Raw genomic sequence first — 24,987 nt, 5'->3', positions numbered from 1 at the left:
GCATCAGTAAACACTTTATTATATCTCAATTATTACTGACTTTGTGATGATTTTCTGGCTGGATATTAGATTAGAATGGTATCGCCAGCTCCTATATTCTCCCTTTGAACTCTGTTGAAAGATGTCACCTCACCTGTTATAATTTAATTTAGTCAGGGACATTCCTTCTCCATGATTGTTCTCTTCCACAATCAGATGCCTCTGTCAGTTTCTAATCATCCATCTGTCTCTCTCTCTTTGCTCTTAATGTCTTCTTTCCTCCTCCCTCCTTAAAGTTCCTCCCCTTCCCATTGCTCAGAGTAGCTGAGTGTACGAATGATTGATGAGGTTGTTTGTTACTTTACTTTTAACATTTCTCCCCTGATTTACCAGCTATTTGTAGTTTTCCTCTGTCTATCCAAGTATGGTTTTCATAACCACCACAGCAAATGCAGCGGCCCAGAACAAAACAGTTCTTGGGTTAACATGGTGTGGTTTACTCTAAGGTCACCAAATGGTCAGTCATTGATAAGACAGACTTGCTCTCTCAGACTTTTAAAACAGGACATCAATGGCTGGGTTTAGTATTATTGTTTGTTGATTCCTGAGGCTTTCAGCTGGAAACAAAGTCTGGAGTATGTGAGTGTACAGTAGTTTACAGAAATAGCAAGAAGAATGGAAGAAGCGGAGTGGGACATAGAGGAAGAAGGCCAGGGACAATGACAGAGTGGCAAAAGTGATTAACGGACACCAAAGGAGTGAGAGAGCAGGGCATATGAGAACAGCTGACACAAATATGGAGAAGGGCAGGCACAAAGAGATGGGAGTGGCTAGCTAATCACACACCTCAAATATAAAAAGGAAAACCCTATTCAGTGCTTGTGTGGCATTTGTGCTCTCTCTCTCTCCCTCCTTCTATAGGACCCTATCAGGGTTCTCTCTTTCCTTTCCAACTCTTTTTCTCTGTCCTGTTGTGTTTGGGGTCCTTTTCTTTCCTCTCAGGCCCAGTGAAAAGTTGTCAAGATGGAGGCCGTTAAGAAGAAGATGCTGATGCTGAAGTTGGACAAGGAGAATGCTTTGGACCAGGCCGAACAGGCAGAAACAGACAAGAAGGCTGCCGAGGAGAGAAGCAAGCAGGTGGGCCAGTGCAGAGACCACCCACTAAGACAGGGTAAACTGTGACAGTAAGGTCAGCTGAAGGGCGATTACTCAGATATATAATGCAAATATTTGAGTTATGTGAAATATGGGGCAACGTGTGAGATAAGGACAAAACAGAGATGGGTAGCCTTAGAAAAATTCTTTTACTATGATAAAGGCCACTTTTGTGGACAAGTGTAATGTTGTACAATAATTTTCATTGTGATTTATTAGAAATGTGGGTGGTGATGTTTTCAGCTCATTGTTCTTGGAATGAAGAAAGTAAAGTAACTTCAAGTAAGTAAAGTAAGTAATGTTTTTTGTCTAATTCCACCACTGTGGCAATTTAGACATTTATTGAATCTTCAGATAGGACAAATGTCAACCTGAATATTAATTACATCCATAAAATGATAATAAAAATCTGGTTCAGGATAAAAAAAGCAACATTAGCTTAGTACTTAAGTGAATGTTTGACACTGAGCTGAACACTGATGAAGTCAATTTTCATAAATGTTATTTACTCAAGCTAATAAATGACTGCTTAATACTTTCACTTGAAGGGTGGGAAAGCTTAAATATTAAAGAAGTGTGTGTCCTGAAACAAAGGAGCAGGGAGCACCTTTCAGTTCAAGAGCAGTACAGTTTAGGGAATTTAGCTTAGCTGGAAAATATACATCTTTCAGACTTCATTTCAGTACTGCAAAAAACATATACAAAACATACTGACATGTAGGAACATAAACATGTATCTTTGCAACTGGCAATTTCAAGCATTAAACAGTACAGAATGGAACCCCTTTCAAAAAGGTTAAACAGTACAGAATGGAACCACTTTCAAAAAGGTACTATGGGTGTGTTGCCAGCTTTTAAAAGAATTAGGAAATGTATTGTGAAGAACTTCATATTATTATTACTTGAAAGGCAATTGTGGTGGCTTCAGAAGACTGTAAAACTCACGGAATATGTCTGGTTTGATATACCAGCGCTGAATGTATTCTTTGTGTTGTATATCAAACTAAAAGCATTAGCTGGGCATCAGTTTGAAAACTGTATTTTGCCCAGAAATTGTGCTGAAACTTCTGTCAAGCCTACCCTACATAAAACTATTGTGGGAGTGAGCGCTCAGTTCTCCACAGAGACAGCTGTTCACAGGTAGTGTTCTAACAGGGCTAAAAACAGCAACAGGGAGGCAGGAATGATTTTACATAGCAGGAGTGTAAGGTGAGACATTGGAGGGAGTATTAATACCCACATGGTTGTGACATGGAAACATGCTATGCCTCTTGATGCTTCTCTTCTCTTGGGTACAGATAATATCATCATCTCTGATGATCATCTGAATCACACCCCACACTCAACGCCATTGCTTAACCTTGCTATCTCTGTTGTTCATGCTTTGTAGGCCTCATTTAGTTATGAAGGGTGGCAGTGTAGCATAGCGGTAAGGAGCAGGGCTCATAATCGAAAAGTTGTTGGTGCAATACCCCACTGAGGCACTGTTGCTGTCCCTTGGGCAAGATACATAATCCAGAATTGCCTCCGTAAACATTTGGCAGTATGAATGGATAACATCGAAAAATTGTAGCCTGTGTTAGTCGCTCTGAATAAGAGTGTCTGCTAAATGACAATAACGCAATGTTAAGACATAAAATATGATTATAGAATCTGGAATACTTAATAAATCCTCCAGTTGGGACTGTCGCTCTGTGTGTGGCTTTGTCCCTCATCTGGAGGTTCTCTGCATCTATAGTTGTCTCTGTTTTTCTACCTCTTCTCCCTCTCTCATAGCCTGTATTTATTTCCTCGTTCCCAGTGTCTCTCTCCCTAACCCTAACCCACACCTTCTGGTCCCTTTGACAATGGCCCTGTTCTTCTCCCTGACGCTCTGCTTCTCTCTCTCAGCATGAAGATGAACTTTTAGCGATGCAGAAGAAGCTGAAAGGAACTGAGGACGAGCTGGACAAGTACTCCGAGGCCCTGAAGGACGCCCAGGAGAAGCTTGAGCTGGCGGAGAAGAAGGCCGCAGACGTGAGTGCCACCGCGACTGCTCAGGAACACCCAACATGTGAACATGCGGCGACCCTGCATCCAACCACTGAACCTTGGTCACAACAGCACATAGCTGCAGCACAGTGCAACACACCTCAGAACTGTGCAACGGTACACACACTTTCAAAACACCACAAGGCAGCTGAAAACATTGCATCAAGCCACACCTCAGACAGTCGTGCTTTTACAACTTCAGAAGCAGTATAGAAAAAAATGAACACTCCCTAGACACTAACCAAGTCTGACATGTTGCTGCAGCACACAAATCCAAAACCACATACAATTCAGCTGTAGCTGCAATTCCTGATGCAGCTGCAGCTGTCGTGGCATGATTTTGACATGCACACATGCACGCGCACGCAACAGCACAGAGACACACTCACACATATGTGTACCCAGCCAGACATGCACACATGCAGGCAGACAAGTATGTGTATACACTCAAGGGTATAGCTCCACCTCTTGTTCCCTTCATTCCCTTTGTTCTTTCTCCCTCACAGCTGTTACTCCCTGATCCTTCTCATCTGACAATGATGTCATCTTGTCAGGCTAGATCCCCTTTCCCCCAAAGTCCATTGTTTGGACAAACCTTAATTTTCCAAATCTCAGACCAACAGGAGGAGCCAACCAGAGTGTGCGCTTTACTCCCAACCTTTCTGAGATCCTAGTCAGCATGTCTTCTATATCAGGGTTTCAGTCCGTCGGTGAGTCAAAGGATGTTAAATTTTCTTTGTAGACCGTTAACACACATTCAGAAAATGAGCCGGCCATTCAGTTCATATGTTGTTTAATGAGTTAATGCATTATTCAGATCAAGTATATTGGTGTGATATGCTTTTAGTATACTTGATCCTCTAATGATTAAATCAGATCCTGCTTTTTCCTTTTTATAACTGATTTCAAAATGTTTAGCAACACCTCTTGAGAGTGCACATACCAGAGAACAGGAAATGAGCAGAAATTTATGATGGAAATTGAATCTTGACCCTTATGCCACCTCTCAACTCAAGTCCTTCATGACTGTGATCACATGGTTTTGTCTGGACTGTGCACTCTGTATATAGCAGGCACACCTGTTGCAATAACAGTTTGCCTTGTTATGGAGAAGTCATGCAGGGGCTGGCCATGCCATACCAGAAGGGTTAATAACAAGCTAACTAAGGATTGGAGGGGGGGGGGGGGGGGGGGGGGGGCTGAGGTGGGGTGAGGGATGGGCAGCATGCATACATTCACACAGAGAACATTGCGTGTAGAGCTAGCCGCTGTAAACACTCCCCTCCACTCTTAAATGTCAGATTACAGATATAACAAAGAAGCAGAAAATTTTGTCAAATATTGTGCAACCCAAACCTCATCATTTTTATGATGAGGGTAAAAAAGGAACTTAATGCATACCCTTCCATTTCTCTGGGTTTCAATATGTGAGAGGCAAGTCCAGTATTAAATTCCAGAGATGACTGGGACAGCACCAGTTCCCTTAAATCCTCTGGACGCAGTAGGGCCACTATAAGTAGCTTAAATAAATATTTCCCTTCTCATCACATCTGGACGGCAGGTGTGGTACACATCCAATTCCTTGTAAAAGAGTTGCCAGAGAGGCATCCTCCTTGAATTGATAGTATGAACAATGGAGGTATAGCTTGCCAATTATTAGCCCCTATTTTGTATTTCACAGGTGGAAAGCTCTTTTTCAAAATCAGAATTTTATTAATACCCCCCTCTGCTCTTACATAAGCCCACAGAGTGCAGAGCCAAGACACCTACATGGTGATAATTAAAAAAGGGTGATTCACACTGCAGCCGACAGTCTCCATGTCTGTAAAGTGTTTTCAGACTCCTAGAACAATGTATGGTGTCTGCCACAAGAGGCTTCCAGCTAAGCCCCTCTTTTCTGCCAAAGTCCAGGGTTAAGTTGATTCAGGCTCAGGTAGGCCAACTGGCTCCTCATATACGAAAGTAGGGGATTAGTGATGTTAGCAGTGATGATATTGCTATTATTATTACTGGCATCATTCTGTGGTGGCCTTTCTGATAGCCTCACATTTTCACTGAGCAATGTGAAACGTATGACAGTCTTAAACAACACTACACTCATAATCCAGTCCATGTCTTAGCTGAATGTGTATATAGCGGGCCAACTGGGGCTAGGTGACTGAGCAATCAGGCCTTGGTGACCAAGCAAAATAGCAATGCTACTGCAGTGGTGGAAAAGATGGCTTCCGAATGAGACATTAAAGCAACATATTGACAGACAACATGGTAGTAATTGCAAAGGGCAGAGATGTTCCCTGGGCCCTGCCCAAAGTCCTAGTGTGGCTTTCTCCATCTGGTCCACTGATTATTCCCTAGTTTAACTGGCTAAATTAATCCATGTTTCTCCACCTCAAATATTGTGTGTAAAATTAGACCATGGTTTACCCAGGTGAACACATTGGTGCATAGATTTTAATCACCGATTGTATCACAACAGATCTGGTTTAACTATGATATTGTACTAGTCATCCAGTTGTTTATTATTATTATAATCAGTGTATTAAGGTTTTTAAATTATTTTTGGGCTAACCAAAATTCATCGAAAATCATATCTGAAAGTGATGGACAGATGCCATACTAGATGTAAACATTAATGTAAACACAACAAACCTTGGGTGAATCAGAGCAAGTGTAAATACAGCATAATACATATATTTAGGCAACAAGTTCAAGTTGCTTGCAGTTATGAAGTTATGAATGACATGTACTCAGTTAATGATGCAACTTCTGATGTGTGACATTACTCTTAATAAGAGTTATCAATTAGCACTTTTTACCACCATTAATTTTCAAAAGAAAATGAATTTGCTCTGAGTGCAAAATGAAATCTTTTAACCACAAGGACATCTACTGGTCATATACTGACATTACATATGAAAATTATTGGACTGCAAAAAGTCCCTTTGCCATTTCTAGGAAATCTATGCAGAAGGTGAGATTGATCCAACAGCAACTATGAGACTGGGGTTGGATGGCAGTTTAATTTAGTGATTAGGGGCATATTACAGTTTCTGTTATATGTGAGCCAACCTTGTGAAAATGCTTTTAGGGGGAAAAAGGCTGAGAAAAGGGGAATATATGATGTCGACTTCCATAGCCAATGTTGTATGTTGCACTACAATATTTTGTATGTGTGCTCCTTCAGGATTGTTCATTTGAGTGGGACAGAATTCTGCACTATTGTGTAAGAGAGAAGTCATCGTGTTCCCTATCCTATGGGAGTTTAAGCAAAGTCAAAATGTCTAATGTGGTGATGGCCATAGTCATGCAAGGACAAACATGCCCAAATGCAGTCCACATGAAAATTGCAGTATTTTCTCTTCCATCAGCTTGCTTTCATGCCCAGAGCACAGATGGTGTGGCGAAGGCAGCTGTCCAAAAGAGCAGACCCATGTGATTAGGCAATGATAATGCACTTGTAGAGACCAAGAGAACGTAGACTTGTGCTGAAGCAGAGAGGCGTACATAAACTTCCCTTAAACTTTTCAGGATGTCCTAATATAAATGGCTGTGTCAAAATGTAACTATGTTAGCTAAATGTGTCTGCAAATAACTAACTGATAAGTTGTACCTAGTAAGAAATATATACAGTAACTCAAATAAACTAACCCACTCCGAGAATGGAAGTTTGCAAAATAACTTGACCAACAAAAAAAATTCTCAAAAGCAGTCCCTGCAGTAAATAAGTCTACCTATGTTGGAATATATATTAAACTTTAGAGGGTGTCAAGTCATGTCTCTGCTCCAGGTCAGTTTCTTTCTGTCATAATTTCAGAACGGTGCTTTTATTTAAAATATTTAGCATTTTCAGAAATCACCATTCATCCTGTCAGTCGGTGGTTGAGGCCGTCCGGTTACTAATACCAAAAACCGCCCCGGCTCGAACATACGGCGGGAGGAAGTACGTCACTTCCCCTTCGAGAAAAAGGGCGTAGTAAACCGGAAATTACAAGGAGGAAGACAAGAGACAGGCAACTGAGAGGGGAGAGGAAGAGCTGCCGTCTTCACAAAGTCGCTTGCATTATTTTTTCAAGCTGCTGGCTACATCGGAATAACACGTTACTACATTAAAACACCATTCGATATTTTTTCCTCAGAGGAAAATTTATTTTGCTTCTACGTAGCTGCAGTGTTGCGTCCAGCCTCAACTTCGGTAGTTAACGGGTTAGCTGGCTAGATATCGCGATACCATAGATATTAAAGATATTTAGAGCAACAAAAAGTTGAGTTCTCACCTCCTAATTGAGTCGCTTGAGGGATAACATCAAGAAAGGCAAAAGAAGACCTATAACCACATTCCTGCTATCAGTCAAAGCGAAACTTACTCAACGTTAGTTCGTTTCCTACGCCGGTGCTTTGTAGAACCGGAGTCTCGGATATTCCAGTTTTGACTCGTTGGCGGGGCGTTGCTGTCTTGCTGGTAAAGCGTCTCGGTGAACAAGCTAGCTAAAACTCCGCTATTGTGAAGCAGTTACATTCCTACATATATCACAATCAAACAACGGTTTACGCACAATAACATACAGTTTTGGCGGCTGCTTTCTTTCTTCAAGTACACCCAACTACAAAATCATAGAAAATGGCCGGAGTGAACAGCATCGAAGCGGTGAAGCGAAAGATTAAAGTTCTCCAGCAACAGGCAGACGAAGCGGAGGAGAGAGCCGAGATCTTGCAGAGGCAGGTCGAAGAAGAGAAACGGTGCAGGGAGCAGGTAAATTAACAAAAAAATGCATTGTCTTTTACGCACACCTTGGCTGAATTTGGCCTTATGAATCAGTGTACGAAGAACGTCGATGATTTATCTGACCTGTTAGTCTATCCTGGCTGCTGCTTTAGCTAATGCAGCTAATATTAAATAGCTACATTTTTCGACGGTCCTGGGTTGGTTTGGTCTGTCGCTAGACAACCTAGTGATCAGGCAGGGCTGAGATCCAGTTTAATTTACTTTTCTGTTGGGAATAGCAAGTTCATCGACACAACCAAGTAGACTAGCTTAATTTTGATTCCTTGGAGTGCGTCCAGATGGTAGTTAACAGTTAGCTTGCTAGCTAACAGCTTGACTCAAAGCGGGGCGGGCGGACTTGGATCTGTAATAACTTGAAAATGGTTAATGATTGTCAGCTATATTACGCTCAACTTAATTCCTTCGTTTAGTCCGACACTAGGTTTCATGAATGTTACAAATGCCTAAGGTGATTTCACTCAGATAGCTAACTAGCTTTGATTTCAGTCAAGTTTGCCAAGTACTCATCCGTGGCTTATGTTAGCTTGCTAGTTGCAACACCTTGACATGGCTATAATGTCAGATACTTAGAAAATGACCTGGCCATCCGAATTTTGTTCAGTTACAGTGATTACATTCTTACACCTTAAACTGAACCAATGGCACTTTTATGCCAAAATATCCTGCAGCTGAGTAGTTGGATTCTTTACTAACTGACTACACCTACACTGTGTCGATGATATACTAAGGTTAACATAGCTAGGTGTCTAATTTGCGATATTTTACACACATTAAATATGTGATACAATAGCGTATCAGGTCAAGAGCCTTTGAAAATGACAACTCTCTCTATGCAGGCGTGCAGTTCATTTTTGGAATACCAGAATTTTGCCCCACGGGTTTGTCGACAACAATTCAACAAATTCCTTCTCTCAGGTCAATAACTTGCATAGAATGCATAATGTCACCCGCTAGTTCATTGGACTTTGTTTTCGGTTTGACATCGCTATGTTCTCCTAAAGCTGGCCCAGTACTGTACTCATGAGTGTTTGGTGTTGATGTGTTAATAGTGCAAATGCATGTGATAGAAATGCAGATGGCCTTTGCTGATATTCACATACACGTGCTCACTACTTGATGATATATATGCTTAAGCCGGCAGTGGAATGGAGGCACATAGTTATAAAACTCTGCACAGCATATTTACAAACCAAACAGAACATTAGTAATGTGGACAGTTGCACGAATTACGCAGCTTTTTTGTCAAGTTTGAGCATTTAGTGCCAAGCTCATCTTTGCAAAGAGGCCAGAGGAGAAGATGCACTACCAGGGGGAAGGGTTTGGGGGTTTTTTTTAGAGGCTACAAAGAGCACACGTGACACTTGAAACTACGGAAAATGAATGATTGTGAAGTTGGGAAATGGCAAGTCTCAAGCCAAAGTATCTTTGCGATACCTCTAAATATCCTATGGGTAACTGTTATATGGAATGCACCAAAGGGCATAAACCCGGGTAGGGCTTAAGGGGTGTTTCTGCTCATTAAATTAATTTCTGAGCTTTGCCTTGCACCATGCTTGGTTGTGAAATGAGTGACAACGAGCGGAGTAGTGTGAACACACGCGCCTTTTGAGAGCGGGACCCCAGCCATTGAGGAGCTGTGCGATAGTGCTGTGACTCCTGCAGACTCATGCTCTAGTGGCACAGGAAGTGTGCCTGCCAACTGATTGTGCGGCCTATTTTCAGCCTTTATCTGCGACCAGTGAGGAAACGACAGCGGAGGACATGTTCTGCTGTCTTAGTTTTAAAAATGAGGAAGAGAACGGTGTGGTGCATATCGCAAGTGTTCTCCTTTCCACTGTCCGCCCCATGAGTCCCCCAACTCCTTTGCACAGGGGGAAAGAGGAATGAGGAGCAAAGGTTGTGCTGTTTTGTCGAGTCTGAGTTTACGGTTTCAGCAGTTATTCAGTGACTCATTTAGATAAAATCACTGATGTGACCGGATACTTTATGTGGCCTTTTGGGGGGGGTGGGTGGGGCTTAAATCGTAAAGCCTTGGGTCTCCTGGGTGAGGCATCTGTACATTTTCCTGTTTGAAAATGGCTGAACTTAGGATAGTTCCCATCTTTTGCTCCAAATTTCACTTTACACTAGACTTTGAATTGACACTATGAACAAACGTAGGACACATACTTGCCAGATACTGTTGTCCAAATTCCCTCATCTGCTGTGACGGCGTTTGAGAGCTACATATGTAACCCATCAGAGACATGTGATGAGTTCTGGATCTGTTGTGAGCGTGTAAGAGATGCTGGGGGTGCACAGATTTGCATATCTCTATGGCGATAGCTTACAAATGAATGTTGTAGAACTGCGTTGGCGAGAGGACCGTTCATACCGACCGCCACACATGCACAGAGACACTTTCTCGCACACCAGCACCATGGCAACGAGAATCAATCCTGCATCCTGAAGTGTGCGCTGAGCGATTGCCCGGATGGTTTGGTTTAGTAGCAGATTAGTGTTTACAGGGCCGTGCTAGTTGCCCTGCTGTTATTAGATTGTAGCGTCACCTCATGTCTGTATCTGCACCTTTAGTTCTGTCTCGTCTCCTTTGATTGCAGTGTTTTTTTTTTTTTTTTGGTCCACTGTCTCCCACTCTTTCTGACTGCAGACTCTGTCCTCCTCTGACACATTTTCTCTCTCCTCCTAAGGCATGTAGAGTGAATAAAATGAGACGGCTCCATCCAGCGTACTAAAACATTCATACACTCCACTCTCTCACGCGCTCAGTCCATTTACTGCTTCCACTCTCTGAGTGCAGCGGAGAGCTGCATTTACTGATTCAGGGTCAGGAACAGCCACATCAATTGTCTTCAGTTAGTGCCAGTCTGGGTCTACGCGACCATTGGCGTGCCCCCCTAATATACCAGCACATCACTCAAGTGTGAACGCCGTGGGCAGCGGCCTGCGCGGCGCTAAGTGTGATGTGTATGAAAGGCGACGGGTGTTGGAAAGTCCACCCCCCTCTCTCCCATGCACCGTTTCTCGGTGGAGTCGGTGTGTGTGTGCGGTGATCTCACGTCCCCCTTCTCTCTTGCGCAGGCCGAGGCTGAGGTGGCCTCCCTGAACAGGCGCATCCAGCTGGTGGAGGAGGAGCTGGACCGGGCCCAGGAGCGGCTGTCCACCGCGCTGCAGAAGCTGGAAGAGGCCGAGAAGGCGGCAGACGAGAGCGAGAGGTCTGTGTGATTATGGGCTGGTGGTTAACTCCCCTATGAGCGCGTGAATCACAAGGGGTGGAGGAGCCCCCCCTCTTCCGTTAGTGAAGTCATGAAGTCCGGTGAGAAGTGCTGCCTCTTTCTGTGCAGGCAGCAACAGAAAGCACAAGGCTGAGCCGCCCTGGAGGCTCTCAGGAGACAGATGTGGGCCACATCTGGATCTGGTTCTGTGAGTCAGAGCTGGGTTGAAGTCGTTCCACAATAACAGGAACATTGTGATAAACCTTGAGGCGTCTTAAAGGAGACAACGTAGCCTTGATGTGCACCTCTCTCTGAGTATTGCTCCGGTAAACTGAAACTTCTGTGACGTCACCAGTCATACTTTGGCTGGGAAAGCTTTTCATGGAGGTCGCCCTTGGGCCCACATCCTGATTTGCAATAGCTCATCATTGCAGGTTTTCTGTTGGCTCCGTTTCCTGTTTGACATAGGTCCAGTGTTGTTTGATGGGCTCTTGACTCTTGGATGTATAAAACAAGGGAAATGAGCAGTTCGGATAAGGACAGCGGTTATTGTTCGCAACATGTGTTGAGAAACATTTCAGGGGGCTCTGCAAAACCTTAGGGCTTATGAGTGATAGGCAGTTTGTAGGTGGAAAAAGTTAGAAATGGACCCATGACAAATTCAGTTTCTTTGAGAAACAGAACTCTGTTGAGAAAGCACTGCGTCCTTGTGAATCCCTGTGCTTTCTAGAGAACTAGACGTAATGGAATCTGAATGCAAAACTAGGCCAAGATCGTAGTAAATGTCTGAAAAAATGATTAGTCGTGTTCCTAGATTTCCCATCAAATCAGATCTAGCACCCAGAGCGTGGCCCAGAATCATTGGTGATCTTATTGCTACAGCTTCACACTGCCAGGCTTTGGCTGCTGCAGATGCTGAGTTGCACACTGAAACCTGGGTGCGTTCTCTTTTCACATACTTGGGACTTGAACATTATGAGGAATGCTGGTAGTGGCAGACAGTTAATAGGCCTCCTGATTGAGCCCCTTTCCTCCCTCTCACTGTCTCCCACAGAGGCATGAAGGTGATTGAGAACAGGGCCCTGAAGGATGAGGAGAAGATGGAGATGCAGGAGATCCAGCTTAAGGAGGCCAAGCACATCGCGGAGGAGGCCGACCGCAAGTACGAGGAGGTGAGCTCCGCACGGTATGCTGGGACAGATCTCGCCGCCTCCCGTTGGGTGGAGTAACAAAGCCGTGCGTCTCCTGTGCGTGTTCAGGTGGCTCGTAAACTGGTGATCATCGAGGGAGACCTGGAGCGCACGGAGGAGAGAGCGGAGCTGGCAGAGGCGTGAGTCGTGTTCTTACCCACGCATTCACCACCGTCTTGTATACACTTGAAACATATGCTGTAGAGAGGCTGAACATACATTCGTGAGCCGTTCTCATTCTTAATGACAATAGGCACATACACCTATACTGACAATGAGAACACGGCCAAACCCAACGAAAATATTTCACAGCTCGGCTGGCTGTACTTTGTGCCTGCTGCACGTGCTCAGCTGCAGACATGAAAGCACAAGAGATGGAGCCAGGCTGTCTCGCTCTGTAGTCTTTGAAGCAGCGGCTCCGCTTCACACACCTCAGACTGCTCTCATTGCTACAGTCTCTTGATGCTGAAAGATTGGGAAGTCAGTAATTGAGACACACACACACACACACACACACACACACACACACACACCTTAGTATGGTCGCATTCCAGCTGCAGAGAAAACAGCCACTGACACTCTAGGCGTTTATTCACTGTGATGCAGTGATGCAGAAGCATGCACCTCCGTGTTCATTATTAGAGTGGACAGACACCACAACTGCACAACATCATGGAGATGAGGTTCTGTATGCTTACCAGTGCACCGCACTGCATTTGAGGGGCTAGAGTGGACCTTCCCGCCTGCTGAGGGGACCACACCGCGCTGTGTGGTCAGACCAAGGCGGAGACTGAGCGCATGGTGGCTGCTTTGCCTGTTTGCATGTAACTTTTGCATTCCTGACATGTAGAAACTTGCGCAAGCCCACTTCTATGGTAGAATCTCCCGTATTGACTGCTGTGATGGCTTGATATGAAAATCTCTTCTGAAAATGCTGAAATTGCTTAATTGTACAGTGTTTAAAGGGACCACGTAATGAATGGAGTTTCATATAGACCCCTTACTCTGGGGTGCAGGTAATTGTACTCTTTGTCAGCACTGTCATTCTGATATGTTGTTACCTGCTTACTTTGAAGATAAACCGGCATCCACCTTTATGACAGGTACTTAAGTCACTCTGAAACATCAGTTCGTCAAAATGGAAGATAAACGTTTAACTGTAATTAAGCCATAGCCTTGTTCCCAATCAAGTCAAGACAGCATAAAAGTGGGTATGCCATATCATAACTTTACAAACTCTGTCCTCCCCCTCTGTCTGCTCCATGTCTCTGCATGTTTATGGGATTCACCTAAATATCATACATACCCCTCTCCCCATCCCTTTATGCATGCGCTTCTGTGTCATGTGCCCCGTCACCCCCATCCCAACTAACAGCAAAGCCCGGATGTTGGAGGAACAGCTGAGGGGTTTGGACCAATCCCTGAAGAGTCTGCAGGCCTCAGAGGACAAGGTACCGCCCCCCCTGTCCCTTTCTCACGGGTTATGCTTTTGGGTGCGTGTCAGGACTTGGCCTCTCCGATGCTGATTGTTGGTTCCATCCCCCCCTGCTGTAGAAGCAGCAGTGAGGGTCAGAGATGAGCTAGGAGAGTACTATACAGGACAAGGTGACAATCAGACAAATGATGTATATGGAGTACAGGAAGACAGGGGACGGGGGGGTGGGCTGACACCAAGAACAGTACTCCTCTATGTCTGAGATGGATAGAGCCATGTAGACCTGAAGATGGACAACCCGCACAAGTGACACGGCAAACTGCTTCCCCTGCTGTCACAGACAGCGCTTATGTTTGTGAGTGTGAGTGCGACAGTTGAGAAATGTGTAGACAGCAGGAAGAAGGATATCAGAAGCCCCGATTTGAAGTCCCCCCCCTTTGTGGGTCCTTGGATTCCAGTCTGAAAACCCAGAGCCCCTCCATAGACTTGGCTGCCTCGCTTTCATAGAGATCTGCTGCCGCTTCCCTCGCTCTCTCACTTTCTCCTTCCTCCACTTTTCCTCTACCTCACTTTGGAACTCTCTCTCTCTACCTCCTGCATGAGTTAACCTGCATTTCTGGGTGCTCTCAGAAATGCACACATCATACTGACTGCATAGCTTATGTTTGCAAGCAGGATCCTCAACCATATTTTTATTCAGTCTCCACTTCTGACCGGTGTCCCATTCTCATTCTTTCCTTAATGGACTTTTTTTGCCCTCATTTCAGGTCCCCCCCCCCCCCATTCTCCCCATTCTGCATATTTACACAGACTCCTACCCCCGTCTGCCACCTGTTTTGGAACCATAGATTCCTCAAATCTCTTGTTTTGGCTCATGTTCATGTAGCAAAACTACAAAATATGTTGAATCAAATGCAATGCAAATTACAGCAATGTTGCATTTACTTAATGTTGTTTTGCGGAGACTGCTGGTAACCATTATGAGTCTCAGTTCCATATAATGTTCGTATTCTTTAACGGTCAACAGGGGTTAAGTTCATGCCTTTCTCTCCTGTTTTTTCTCGTTGTAAATCTCTCCCGTCTCTTTTGTCTCTGATCCCCCCCCCGCCCCTCCCCCTCTTGGTCCCCATTCAATTTTGCTCTCCCCTTGTCTCTCTTTCGCCCTCTGATCTCTCTTCCCCTTTCAATCATACCTTCTGCTCTGACCTCTCACCCTTTCCCCCTCTCAATCATTCAACCCTTTCTGCCATCTCTGTGCCATCATCACCCCCCCTCTTCCCTTCCCCTCCCCCCCTCTGTTTCCATGCAAAAACAAAACCAAACACAAAATTTAAACTGCAGCAAATGTGCCGAATTGGAGGAGGAACTGAAAAATGTCACCAATAACTTAAAATCCCTGGAGGCCCAAGCTGAGAAGGTAGGAGGGAGAAAGGCTGTGTGTGTGTGTGTGTGTGTGTGCATGTGTGTGTGTGTGTGCAATACAACAGACCCTGACAAATTTAAGTCCTGGAGAGCTACAGCCTTCGTCCTGAACCGACCATATGCCTTAACAGTGTCAGTAAAGCTGGTGAGCACAGAGCCATGCCTATTGATCCCATCAGCTTTTCAGGCATGTGCTTAAGTGTAAGTGGTTAAAGTTTAAGATTGGTATTGTCAGTCCTGTTCACATAAAATGTTAATATCACTAAATTTACCACTGTACCTACAGAGGTTTAGTGTTTGTTTTAGTTTGGTTACAAGCCTTTATATATCTGAAGGTGGAAGCCTCGGATTGCATTTGAATAGATTCTGAGGATGTCTGTGATACTTGACCCTCAGTTTATTTTAGTGCTAAGGATAGGAATCTGTGTCTCTCCAGCACACTCCTGTTTAACTTTCTCACTGATGTGTTGATTTTTTTTTTTTTACATAGTTAGAACTCTTATTGTGCTCAATGCATGCATTTCTTTGGTCTTGATTCGTTGTGACTTATTTTTTTTCTCATCCAAGGTTCTCTTGTTGAAATATTGTATTCACGTCCCTGTTTAGAATTTTTTCAGTGCCTGTTGCCGAGATCAGTCCTGAATTTTCTCGTGATGGTTGAAATCTAGCTGAAGGGTCTGTAACGTCAAGCAGAGTTGTTCTCGGATGGGGTTCACGGGAGCCACACTAGTCCATGTAATAGGGTGACTAGAGCTGAACAAGAGAGGATGGGATCTGTTTTGCCGATAATCTCATAGAAAAGTTCTGAACATTCTTGATAAGTTGGCATCCTTGAGGCAGTTGGAGATTAGAGGGATACTTTGGGTACCAATGAACCTTTGGGGATGGGGAGGTTCTGTTTAACAGTGCCTTGGTGTGGCTCAGCAATTGTTTTGTGGAGAAGCTACCAGTATTCAGGCAGAAGAGTAGCTGCGGTTGATGGAGAAAGCCCTGTGATGTACAACACAGTGCAAAAAGTTAGTCAGACAGAATAGTACTTAGTGAGAGATTGAAGGCCATTTTGGAATTAGTGGATGTCACATTTGTCTTAGTTCACTACTCAACAATGAAAAGAAGCAGTCATAAAAAAATCAGTCCTTTTGTTCCAGTGTGATGGTTTTGTTCTTGTTTGCAGTGAGGTGAGCCATTAGGAATGTCAGATATGTCAGTCTTAATTGACCTGAAATGCTAATTGGTAGCCTGTCAAGTTTCCACTAGGTGACTAAATGGCCGCGTGATCATAATGGCTAAGAAATTGTGTTCACGGGCATGTGTAAATGGTTTTAAAAAGTGTAAAAGTAAAAGTGTATAAACTGTTCTTTTCTAAACTCTGTTTACCCTTTCAGAAACAGCTCCTTCGGTGCTCAAGAAATTGTATTAGTCATTAATGACATTCACTCTATTTCCTCTTATTCAGCAGTCTTTATTTCTGAGATATTTGAGAACACCTTGTAATGTTAAATGAAATATCATATCAGTATTTTTATTAACAAGGCATTGTTTCAGTCACATTGTAAATTAAGGGCATGTGGAATGAAAGTATGTAACACCAATGTATTCAGTTGCTTAAATGCTGCAGTATTTGCTAGACACAGTTGTCTAGGCCCTGTTTGGTCCCTCTGCTTTTTAAGTGGTTGGGGGCTGTGCCATAGAGAGGATGCTCCTTTAAAACCTGTACCAGAACCAGTTTGTATCTGTTCTGGCACATTCCTTTTGTGCATAAGTTGAGATCTGTTTGACAGACAGCCTGCGTGAGTTACCAGACAGCTAGTCAACCATAAACTCACTGGAAACAAACATTAATTCAGACCCCTTCAATACTTTGATACCACTTTTCAGAATGACCTGATTTGTAGAAGTAGGCCATGTTGGAATTTGGCTGGGTTTGATTGATAAGGCTGTGCTGAGTTTCAGTTGTATTACCCAGACAAATATTTCACACTAATTTAAATTTGAGAGAATTTGTGAGGTATTGCCTAAACACTCTAGTAGAGGAATAATAACATAGGTTTAGAGTCCCTAAACTTTCTCTGCTGATGAACATGAAAAATGTTAACTGTTCTGTCTTAATTCTTGTTGGACCTGTGTAAATAGTGAGTGTAGCAGCCTGTTCTTTCTGTACACCTATTATATCTATTGATAGACTGGCTACACCTATTGCACACCTTTATTGCTTTTGAGGAAAGGAATACATGTTTGTTAAGGGCAAACATATTGATGTGGACACAGTCTTTCACTAATTGTAGGCTTTACTTCAGAGTATTGGCAGTGTTTTCAGTCTCCTCTCCCAGTCTTTTTGACTGTAAAAGATGCCAGCATTTTTTATTCCCTTCAGGAGAAAAGATGATGGTAAACCACATGGAACTTGGTACGGTAGAGAAGGGGTATGATAGTATTTGACCATGGAGAAGCTTTGGCTCAGCTCTACCCACAGCTGTGAAAACCGGTTGAGCTGGGACACTCCGCTACAAGAAATATGTTGATCAGCATCACACATAATTTTGAGAAAACTAATGACATACCAGCGCTTTTGAAAACTTAAAGCCGTTACCAATTTCACAGCTGTGTGAACAAGGGAACATATAGGAAAAACTCCTGTCAAACCTGTTCATCAGCCCCGCAGTGAGCCTAGACCCGGGCCTCGTTCATACCAGAGCGCGTCACAGGAGACAGGAATGGGGTGACCGAGCTCGTGCGAGGAACAGTCTTCCAGTCCACTGCACAGCAGGCTCGGGGCAGCGCAGCCACACCCTGCCTGTGCAGCTGCAAGAATGCTGGCCCACACCCACGGGTGACGACACCGCATTCAACAACACCACCACTCAGTCATGGGGAGAAAGGGCTGTTTCAGTCATGCCCGTTGCCTTTTTCCACTATGCAAATGTGCTGCCCTGAGCAACATTCAGAGTGCTCTTCGGACGCTTGCAGCCCCAAGTGTCAGAATATGTACTTTAGTAATAAGAACCAGCCATTGTAGAAATTTACTTTTAATTTTACTTACAATTCCTGGTCTCAAGTTTTGCTTGGGTAACCACACTATGGATTGACAATTATTCCCTTTTCTTTCTTTGTCTTTCTTTCTTTCTCCTCCTCTCAGCTTCGTACGCTGTAGTGAGGCAGTGGGTAGTCACTAAAAGAAAGCCTTAACACTCCTCTGACACGTGTAGTCAGTTATCTCATTGTTAAGCTTCTGGAGACCATTTTGCAATGTAATGACCTTCCTGCTAGTCTGAATGAAGTCAAATAGCATGAGAAGAGTGAGAGTAACCATTTGTAAAGTGCAGATGTGACTGTATTTATGTGTACAGGCTTATTAGAATGGCAGAGGGGTCTTAATGGCTTTCCAAATGTGGTCTAGTAGAAACCATAAATGTTCATACTGGAATGCTCCTCTGAAATGTTGAGCTACCTTGTCGTCTTTGTATTGTATGGGGGAATGGTTTTAGACAGTTTAGGTCCCTCTGAAAGAACTGGTTTTCTGTTCCTCATTGTCATCACATCACAAACACTTTTTAATCCTCTTTTTCAACCAGGCAATGTCTTGTGTGCCAGGGGCTGGTGGATAACAGAAATGGTAGTGACTGCAGTGTAGTGTGTAGCAGAATTGCTGTATTAGACTGAGGCAGTGGCCCTGACTCTTCAGCTGGTATTGATATAGGTTGGGTCATGAAGAGAAGCCACTTTTCTATGTTCTTTTTCTCAACTACCTTTCAGTCCTCCCTTGATTTTATGCTCTCTTTTTCTGTCTCTCTCTTGAATGTTGTAGTTTTGGCTTGGCTCCACTGCCTCTGATCTCAGTTCAAATAAAGGGTTCTCTGATTGCCTCCCTCTTTTCTTTCACAGTACTCCCAGAAAGAGGACAAATATGAGGAGGAGATAAAGATTCTGACTGACAAGCTGAAAGAGGTAAACTTTTATTCCATATAATTTCAAACTGAGGACGCATGTGACTCAAGTCAGTAATTTGGACTAAAACCAAAAGTAGTGAAGTAACTGGAGGAAAAGTAGTTACTACTGTGTCTACAGTAATAGATGAACTTTGCCTTGAGCTTTCGTTTAGGCCAGGTATGGTATCGGTGTCCTTAGACTGCCTGCTGTATTAGGGTCTAAGGAGTGTGATTTTTTTTTTTTTTTGACGCAAGGCTTCTTGGTTTGTGAACCTTCAGTAGATCACTTGTGGTGATGTGTAACTGTCTTTCAGGCCGAGACCCGCGCCGAGTTTGCGGAGAGGTCAGTGGCTAAGCTGGAGAAGACCATCGACGACCTGGAAGGTAGGGCCGTCTTCACCCTTGTGTTCTACTTTGTCTGGGGTTTGTCTCTTTGGCTCTGTTGTCTGGTTTGGTGCCATGTCTTCTCGACATCAGTCCGTGTCCGTCACCGTCGTCTCACCTCTCTGTGCTTCTGTGCTCCCTCCTGGACGCCCCCAGATGAGCTGTACTCCCAGAAACTGAAGTACAAGGCCATTAGTGAGGAGCTGGACCATGCCCTCAATGACATGACCTCCATGTAAAGTGACTTTTGATTAGATGTGTTGCTTGTGTGTGATGTGTGGATGGAAAGGAGTGGACTTTGTGACATGAGTGCTCTAACTTGCGCACAACAGTTTGCCCCAGCTATGACTTTGTAGATTTTGTAGTGGTGATTAGTGTTCATGGGTTATGTATACGCACAGCACATCTGTTTAACACACAGTTGTTGTGTGCACATGCCTACGCCACTTATTTTTTGTGCTTGTAAGAAGGATCACAGAATAGACAGTCTGCAGTCTGGTGTTGCTTTTACTCTTACCAGACAAGCACTGGATTACGTGCAAGGCAGTCTCCATTGATATGTACACACACCAGAACAGGATACTGATGAGCAAACTGGAACGGAAGACGGAGCTTTTCTGGCGGCCTTGAGCTTCCTCTTCATCACCACACTAACTTCTCCAAAGTAACCGCCACTTCTTGTAACCATGGTAACAGCATAATAGAGATAAATACCGATCCACTCAGATGTGGATGGGCGCTGGGGTCTGTTGGTGCTCGGAAAGAGGAACAGTGTGGACGTAGCAACAGGCATTCATATCCGCACGGCTTTTTGGTATGAAGTAGATGCACTGGGGTGTGGACATACTGTAGAAAAGGCGCACAGTTCATTTATACTCTGTTGATGTAATAGGAAATGAAGCCACAAAAAAAGTTACTGAAAAAGTGAGAGGTATAAACATCCCCATAAATATAACTTCCTGACTCCAGCTCCTGCATGACTTAGTGGTTATGTTTTTTGATGTAGCCATTAGTGCATGGACTGAGATCTGCAGTGGATTTGTTCCTCTCACTCCCAATAATAACAGCTGTTATTAGGTGTTGAGTTGAACGACCATGTTTAAAGGCTGTCGCCCTGCCTTCTTTGTTTCAGATAACAGTGGAACACCTAAGTATTGTCAAGCCTTTGTGTGCGGCGGCTGTGGGTGTGGGCTTGCAAATTCAATTCTGGGTCCACGTGAACTTCCATCTCGAGTCATGTTCTCTCTCTGTCTCTCTCCCTCCTTTTTTCCCACTCCAGTTCATTCCTTAATACTGTGATTCCTCGTCCTTAGTATCCAGGCTTTCTCCTTTGTCTCCCTCTTTGACCTTCCTACCTAGTAGGGCCTGTTCATTCCTCTTATGCTCCATCTGTTCCTTTTCGCTGTTGCACCTTCCTGCTATCCATGTCATTCCCCGACTCTCTGGCCCAGAAGTAGCCGGTCGGCTGTGCTTCTGGGTCACTGTAGTCTTTGTGTTCTCTATTGCACTGGTCTGTATCTGCACTGTCTACATACTGTATCTGTGACTCTCCTCCTGTACAGTCTAAAGAAGGGAAGAAAAAAAAAAAGATTTTGCTTTCACTGTGTGCACTGTCTGTCTGGTTGCTTTTGTTGCCACTTTTCACATAATCACATTTGGATCATGGATCATTTCAGCTGTCTCATCCAAGGGCTGTGATGTACAAGCACATGCAATCCGTACACACTTGGAAGGCTGTTGCACTGACTAAGTCCTCGTGAATAACAAGTAGGCACTTGTGCTTCTGCTGATAATCCTCAGGAAGGATAAGATGTGGTTCATAGCATTGGGTCTTGTTTACCTCAGGTAATCCAGGAAAACATCAGTTTATACTCAGTAAACACAGGAAATATAAATGACTTCCACCTGCATTAAAATGAGCACAAATGACATGTAAAATGTGTGCAAAAGCATGGTAAAAACGGTATCTTTGCATGTTCAGAACGAGTGCACTCCTAGCAGATGCATTGGAACACCGTAGATAATAAAGACATGGTCACCATTTATTCTTGTGCACTAAAACTAAACCTCACCACTCATCTACATTTAAGGGACCCCAGCAACTCTCATTCATAATGTTTAGATTTGCACAAAATGAGACTCAGCTATGAAACTTACCTAGTGAGTCAGATGCACTCTTTTTTTTCCCTGCTGACCTACTGACTGATGTCTATGTGAGGTGTCATTGAAGACCTGTGAATGCTGAAGAGCTTCTGAAATAAGAACATTGGCTTTGTAGGAACCATGCATCCAATAGCTGTACAATCCATATTTCACACCCCTACTTGCTTTAATCTAACTTTGCCCTTGTACCAAAAAAAAAAAATCAATTCACAAGTTTAGCCCAACAAGGATGTGTAATTTTCCAAAGCCAGTGGTCTCTGTGAGACCCAGCCCTCTGAATTCACACCCCTCCTTGCTATCATGCATGAAAGCAGTTTTGATTTGATGATTGCAGGTTAAATTTCTACACACCAGATGCAGGTAGAGCTGTATGTGCTGCATTCACTTAGAATGAATGTTCATAAGTATTACATAAGCATTACAGGCAACGAAGGGACAGAATTTTGTGTTAAGTGTGGCGATGCGTTTTCAGTGATGCATGCGTTTTTCTGGAAACAGGAAGTGGATTCTGTTCCCTGCAGTAACCAGCATAGATTTGCAGAGTTCATAGCATCAAATGTTAATTTTAGGATAGCATCACAATTTTAGAACAGCATCAGATAGATTTTTACTGCAGGTAAGACCTCTGAACACAGAAATGTATCCAACTAATAATGCATTTACAACATGACACTGACTTTTAAGGTTCAGATATATAATCAATTTGATAAGAACAGACAGCAAACAAAGACATAAATATTGCATCTCAAAGCCATTTTAGGTTAACTAGTTAGTCATTTTAGAGATTTCTAGCTTAATGCTCTGCCACTGGGTCTGTACTTACTGACCTGTAGTGTATGCAGTCACAAAAAGTACTACATTTTTCTCTTTTTAGCTGGATGGCTAGCAGTTTTTTGCATGCCAAGTTAAAAGTTGGGTGGCAGTGTAGCATAGTGGTTAAGGAGCAGGACTTGTAACCGAAAGGTTGCCGGTTTGATCCCCGCTAGGACACTGCTGCTGTACCCTTGGGCAAGGTACTTAACCCACAATTGCCTCAGTAAAATATCCAGCTGTATAAATGGATAACATTGTAAAGAACTGTAACCTATGTGTAAGTCGCTTTGGATAAAAGCGTCTGCTAAATGAATAAATGTTAAACAAAAAAAAAACTTTAACATTTTCAGATAGTTGCAGTATCAGTATGGATTTGCTGTTGGTTAAAAACTTTGCACTTTTACAGTTTGGCCAGTGCAGTGGGATTTTAACTCTTTATGTCCACCATAATGAATCTAGCAAGTTCCACTACAGATTGACAGCAATTTGTGGCATGTAGGGTGTTGCTATAGGGTGTGCAGTTGAGAGGTTCAGACGAGCATACACTTACCATGTCTGTCTTAAAACCACAGGTCAGTGCATAGCCTTGATAATGTGATTTATCAAGGGAAAAATTGTGCAGACACACCAATTCTCACATGTACTCCATCACCAACCCAGTTAAGATCTAGTGAGGAAGGAACAGCTGCTTGCTGGACAGTACCTTATTGTCAGATATGGACATTACACGCCACACATCAAATTTTGCCAAATTTGACAGCGCGCATTTGGTGAACACAATAGATATATCTAAGTAGAGTGCCAAGCGCAGTGCCTGACTCTACAGTCACGCTCCGTTAATTTCTCATCACAGTATCTGAGGAAATGCACACCAAATGTTTAACATAGTAGCTACATGACTTAAATCATGCCGTAAGTCAGTGCAGTGTGTCAGTGTGTGATGGTCAGTGTGACCAAATCACAATGTGATTAATTGTAAGGTGTAGTCATTATAATTAAAACTTATCTTTCAGGAATTGAGTTCTGTCAGTGGCCTAATGGCATTGGTAATGTTTTGGCTAGCAGCATTTTTTGCACAATTTGCAGTGCTGCTGTTTATGCTGAATGCGTGATCACATACACAATGGTAGGACACTTTGTGATATGTCAATGTTGCTATGAAACCCTTTGGTATCAGTTGTACACAATTGGTAAGTGAACTTTTGAACACAGAAAATTGGAGCTTGATGTGCATTCACACATTTAGAATTAAATTTTAGATTGATTAAATCAATAAATGAGGTCCTCAAGGTCCAAGAATTGGTCCTCAAGGGGTGATCAGAGTACCCACCCCATCCCTTAATTTGTGCTGCCTTCTCGGGCCTTCAGTTTTCTGTTTGGCCTTAAAATGGTTTGATTTATAAAATGCACAGATTTTCCACTAAAGCACACAAAACTGCATAAAACTGCCATTTTATGACAGGCACCAAGTTAACAGTTGTAATGTATGAATGATTCCATTTTTTTCTATAGGCTAAATACATATGCCCTTTTTTTTTCTTTTTGTATTTTGTCAATTACAGTCACACCAGTCACAAATCATGACGGCAAGGATTTGTTCAGAACAATTGACCTAAAACCAATGACACTCTTTGCATAGCAGGTCTTAAAGATGTACTTTGTACTTTGGGTTGTCTGGCTTTAAATTACTGACATTCGGTAACATTTTATAAATGGTTGCTCTAGTATGTATGTTGTATTTGACCATGCCATATTTGCAGTCATCCAACAGTTGTCTTTTGTGAACGTTTGAGGTGCTGCATCAGGGTGTTTTGATCATAGGTGGTTGGTGATTTTGTGGATGTGCTCCCTTCGGGCATCACAAAGGGACACTGTGGGTTGGCATGTCTCAGTGCTCCAGAGATGCGTCCCATGGACCAAGAGATGCATGGGTTCTACATTTGAGCAAATTGGTGTATCAGACCTCTGCCACTGCTTATCTTCACCTCCATATCTCACTAGTGTTTGCCTTGTTCTTCCAGAGAGGCTGGCTACCGCCAAGGAGGAGAATATCAAGATCCACGCCACCCTGGACCAGACTCTGCAGGACCTCAACAGCTTCTGAGCCCCTGGGGTCTGCCCCCCCTCCCTTGCCTTCTCACTACCCCTTTACACCCCCTTACCCCCTGCCCCTGTCCCCCCGTGTCTACCCCCACTACCCACCATCCCAAATGCTTCTCTTTCCTATCCCTTCACCTCACCTGTGAGCCCTTACTCTGTGCCCCCCCCCCTCCCCCTTTTAATTTAGCACTATTTCTATTACAGCTGTGTACATTACTGTGCCAAGAGTTGGGGACCATAACCGTGTTACCTTAGTTGTGTATGTTACGTTGTTATAGGGATGCAGGGGGGACCACCTCTTTTTGTTATAAGGGAGATCTTCAGTTCAATTGCATGAAGTTTATTTTTTTTTTTTATTATTATTTGACCAATATTGAGAAAAGGACCCACT

General features: G+C 43.5%; 1 protein-coding gene across 8 annotated transcripts; it reads left to right on the top strand.

The window, feature by feature from the left end:
• The first annotated feature begins 914 nt into the window (after positions 1-914).
• On the top strand, positions 915-24,976 carry LOC118784677 (tropomyosin alpha-3 chain-like). 8 transcript variants are annotated; one of them, XM_036539042.1, is made up of 10 exons: positions 915-1,116; positions 3,025-3,150; positions 11,030-11,163; positions 12,218-12,335; positions 12,423-12,493; positions 15,130-15,205; positions 19,093-19,155; positions 19,451-19,520; positions 19,677-19,755; positions 20,653-21,102. In XM_036539042.1, exons 1-10 carry the CDS (start codon positions 1,003-1,005, stop codon positions 20,654-20,656), a joined length of 855 nt encoding a protein of 284 aa, XP_036394935.1. In that variant the 5' UTR covers positions 915-1,002; the 3' UTR covers positions 20,657-21,102. The 8 variants fall into 8 exon arrangements, with proteins under 8 accessions (XP_036394935.1, XP_036394933.1, XP_036394936.1 ...); XM_036539040.1 differs by lacking the exons at positions 19,677-19,755; positions 20,653-21,102 and adding an exon at positions 24,518-24,976; XM_036539043.1 differs by lacking the exons at positions 15,130-15,205; positions 19,677-19,755; positions 20,653-21,102 and adding exons at positions 13,729-13,804; positions 24,518-24,976.
• Positions 24,977-24,987: the final 11 nt, after the last annotated feature.

This window comes from Megalops cyprinoides, chromosome 10 (assembly GCF_013368585.1).
Source record: "Megalops cyprinoides isolate fMegCyp1 chromosome 10, fMegCyp1.pri, whole genome shotgun sequence".
Taxonomy (NCBI): domain Eukaryota; kingdom Metazoa; phylum Chordata; class Actinopteri; order Elopiformes; family Megalopidae; genus Megalops; species Megalops cyprinoides.
Note: the sequence above shows the minus strand (reverse complement) of the source record. Positions and strands in the feature narration are given on the sequence as shown.

Bases quoted from the DNA above. Each gene is read 5' to 3' on its own strand.
- LOC118784677 (XM_036539040.1), top strand. From the start codon at position 1,003: ATGGAGGCCGTTAAGAAGAAGATGCTGATGCTGAAGTTGGACAAGGAG. The intron at 12,494-15,129 runs GTGAGTCGTGTT...TTTAAACTGCAG, and splicing joins AGAGCGGAGCTGGCAGAGGC to CAAATGTGCCGAATTGGAGG. The intron at 15,206-19,092 runs GTAGGAGGGAGA...TTTCTTTCACAG, and splicing joins TGGAGGCCCAAGCTGAGAAG to TACTCCCAGAAAGAGGACAA.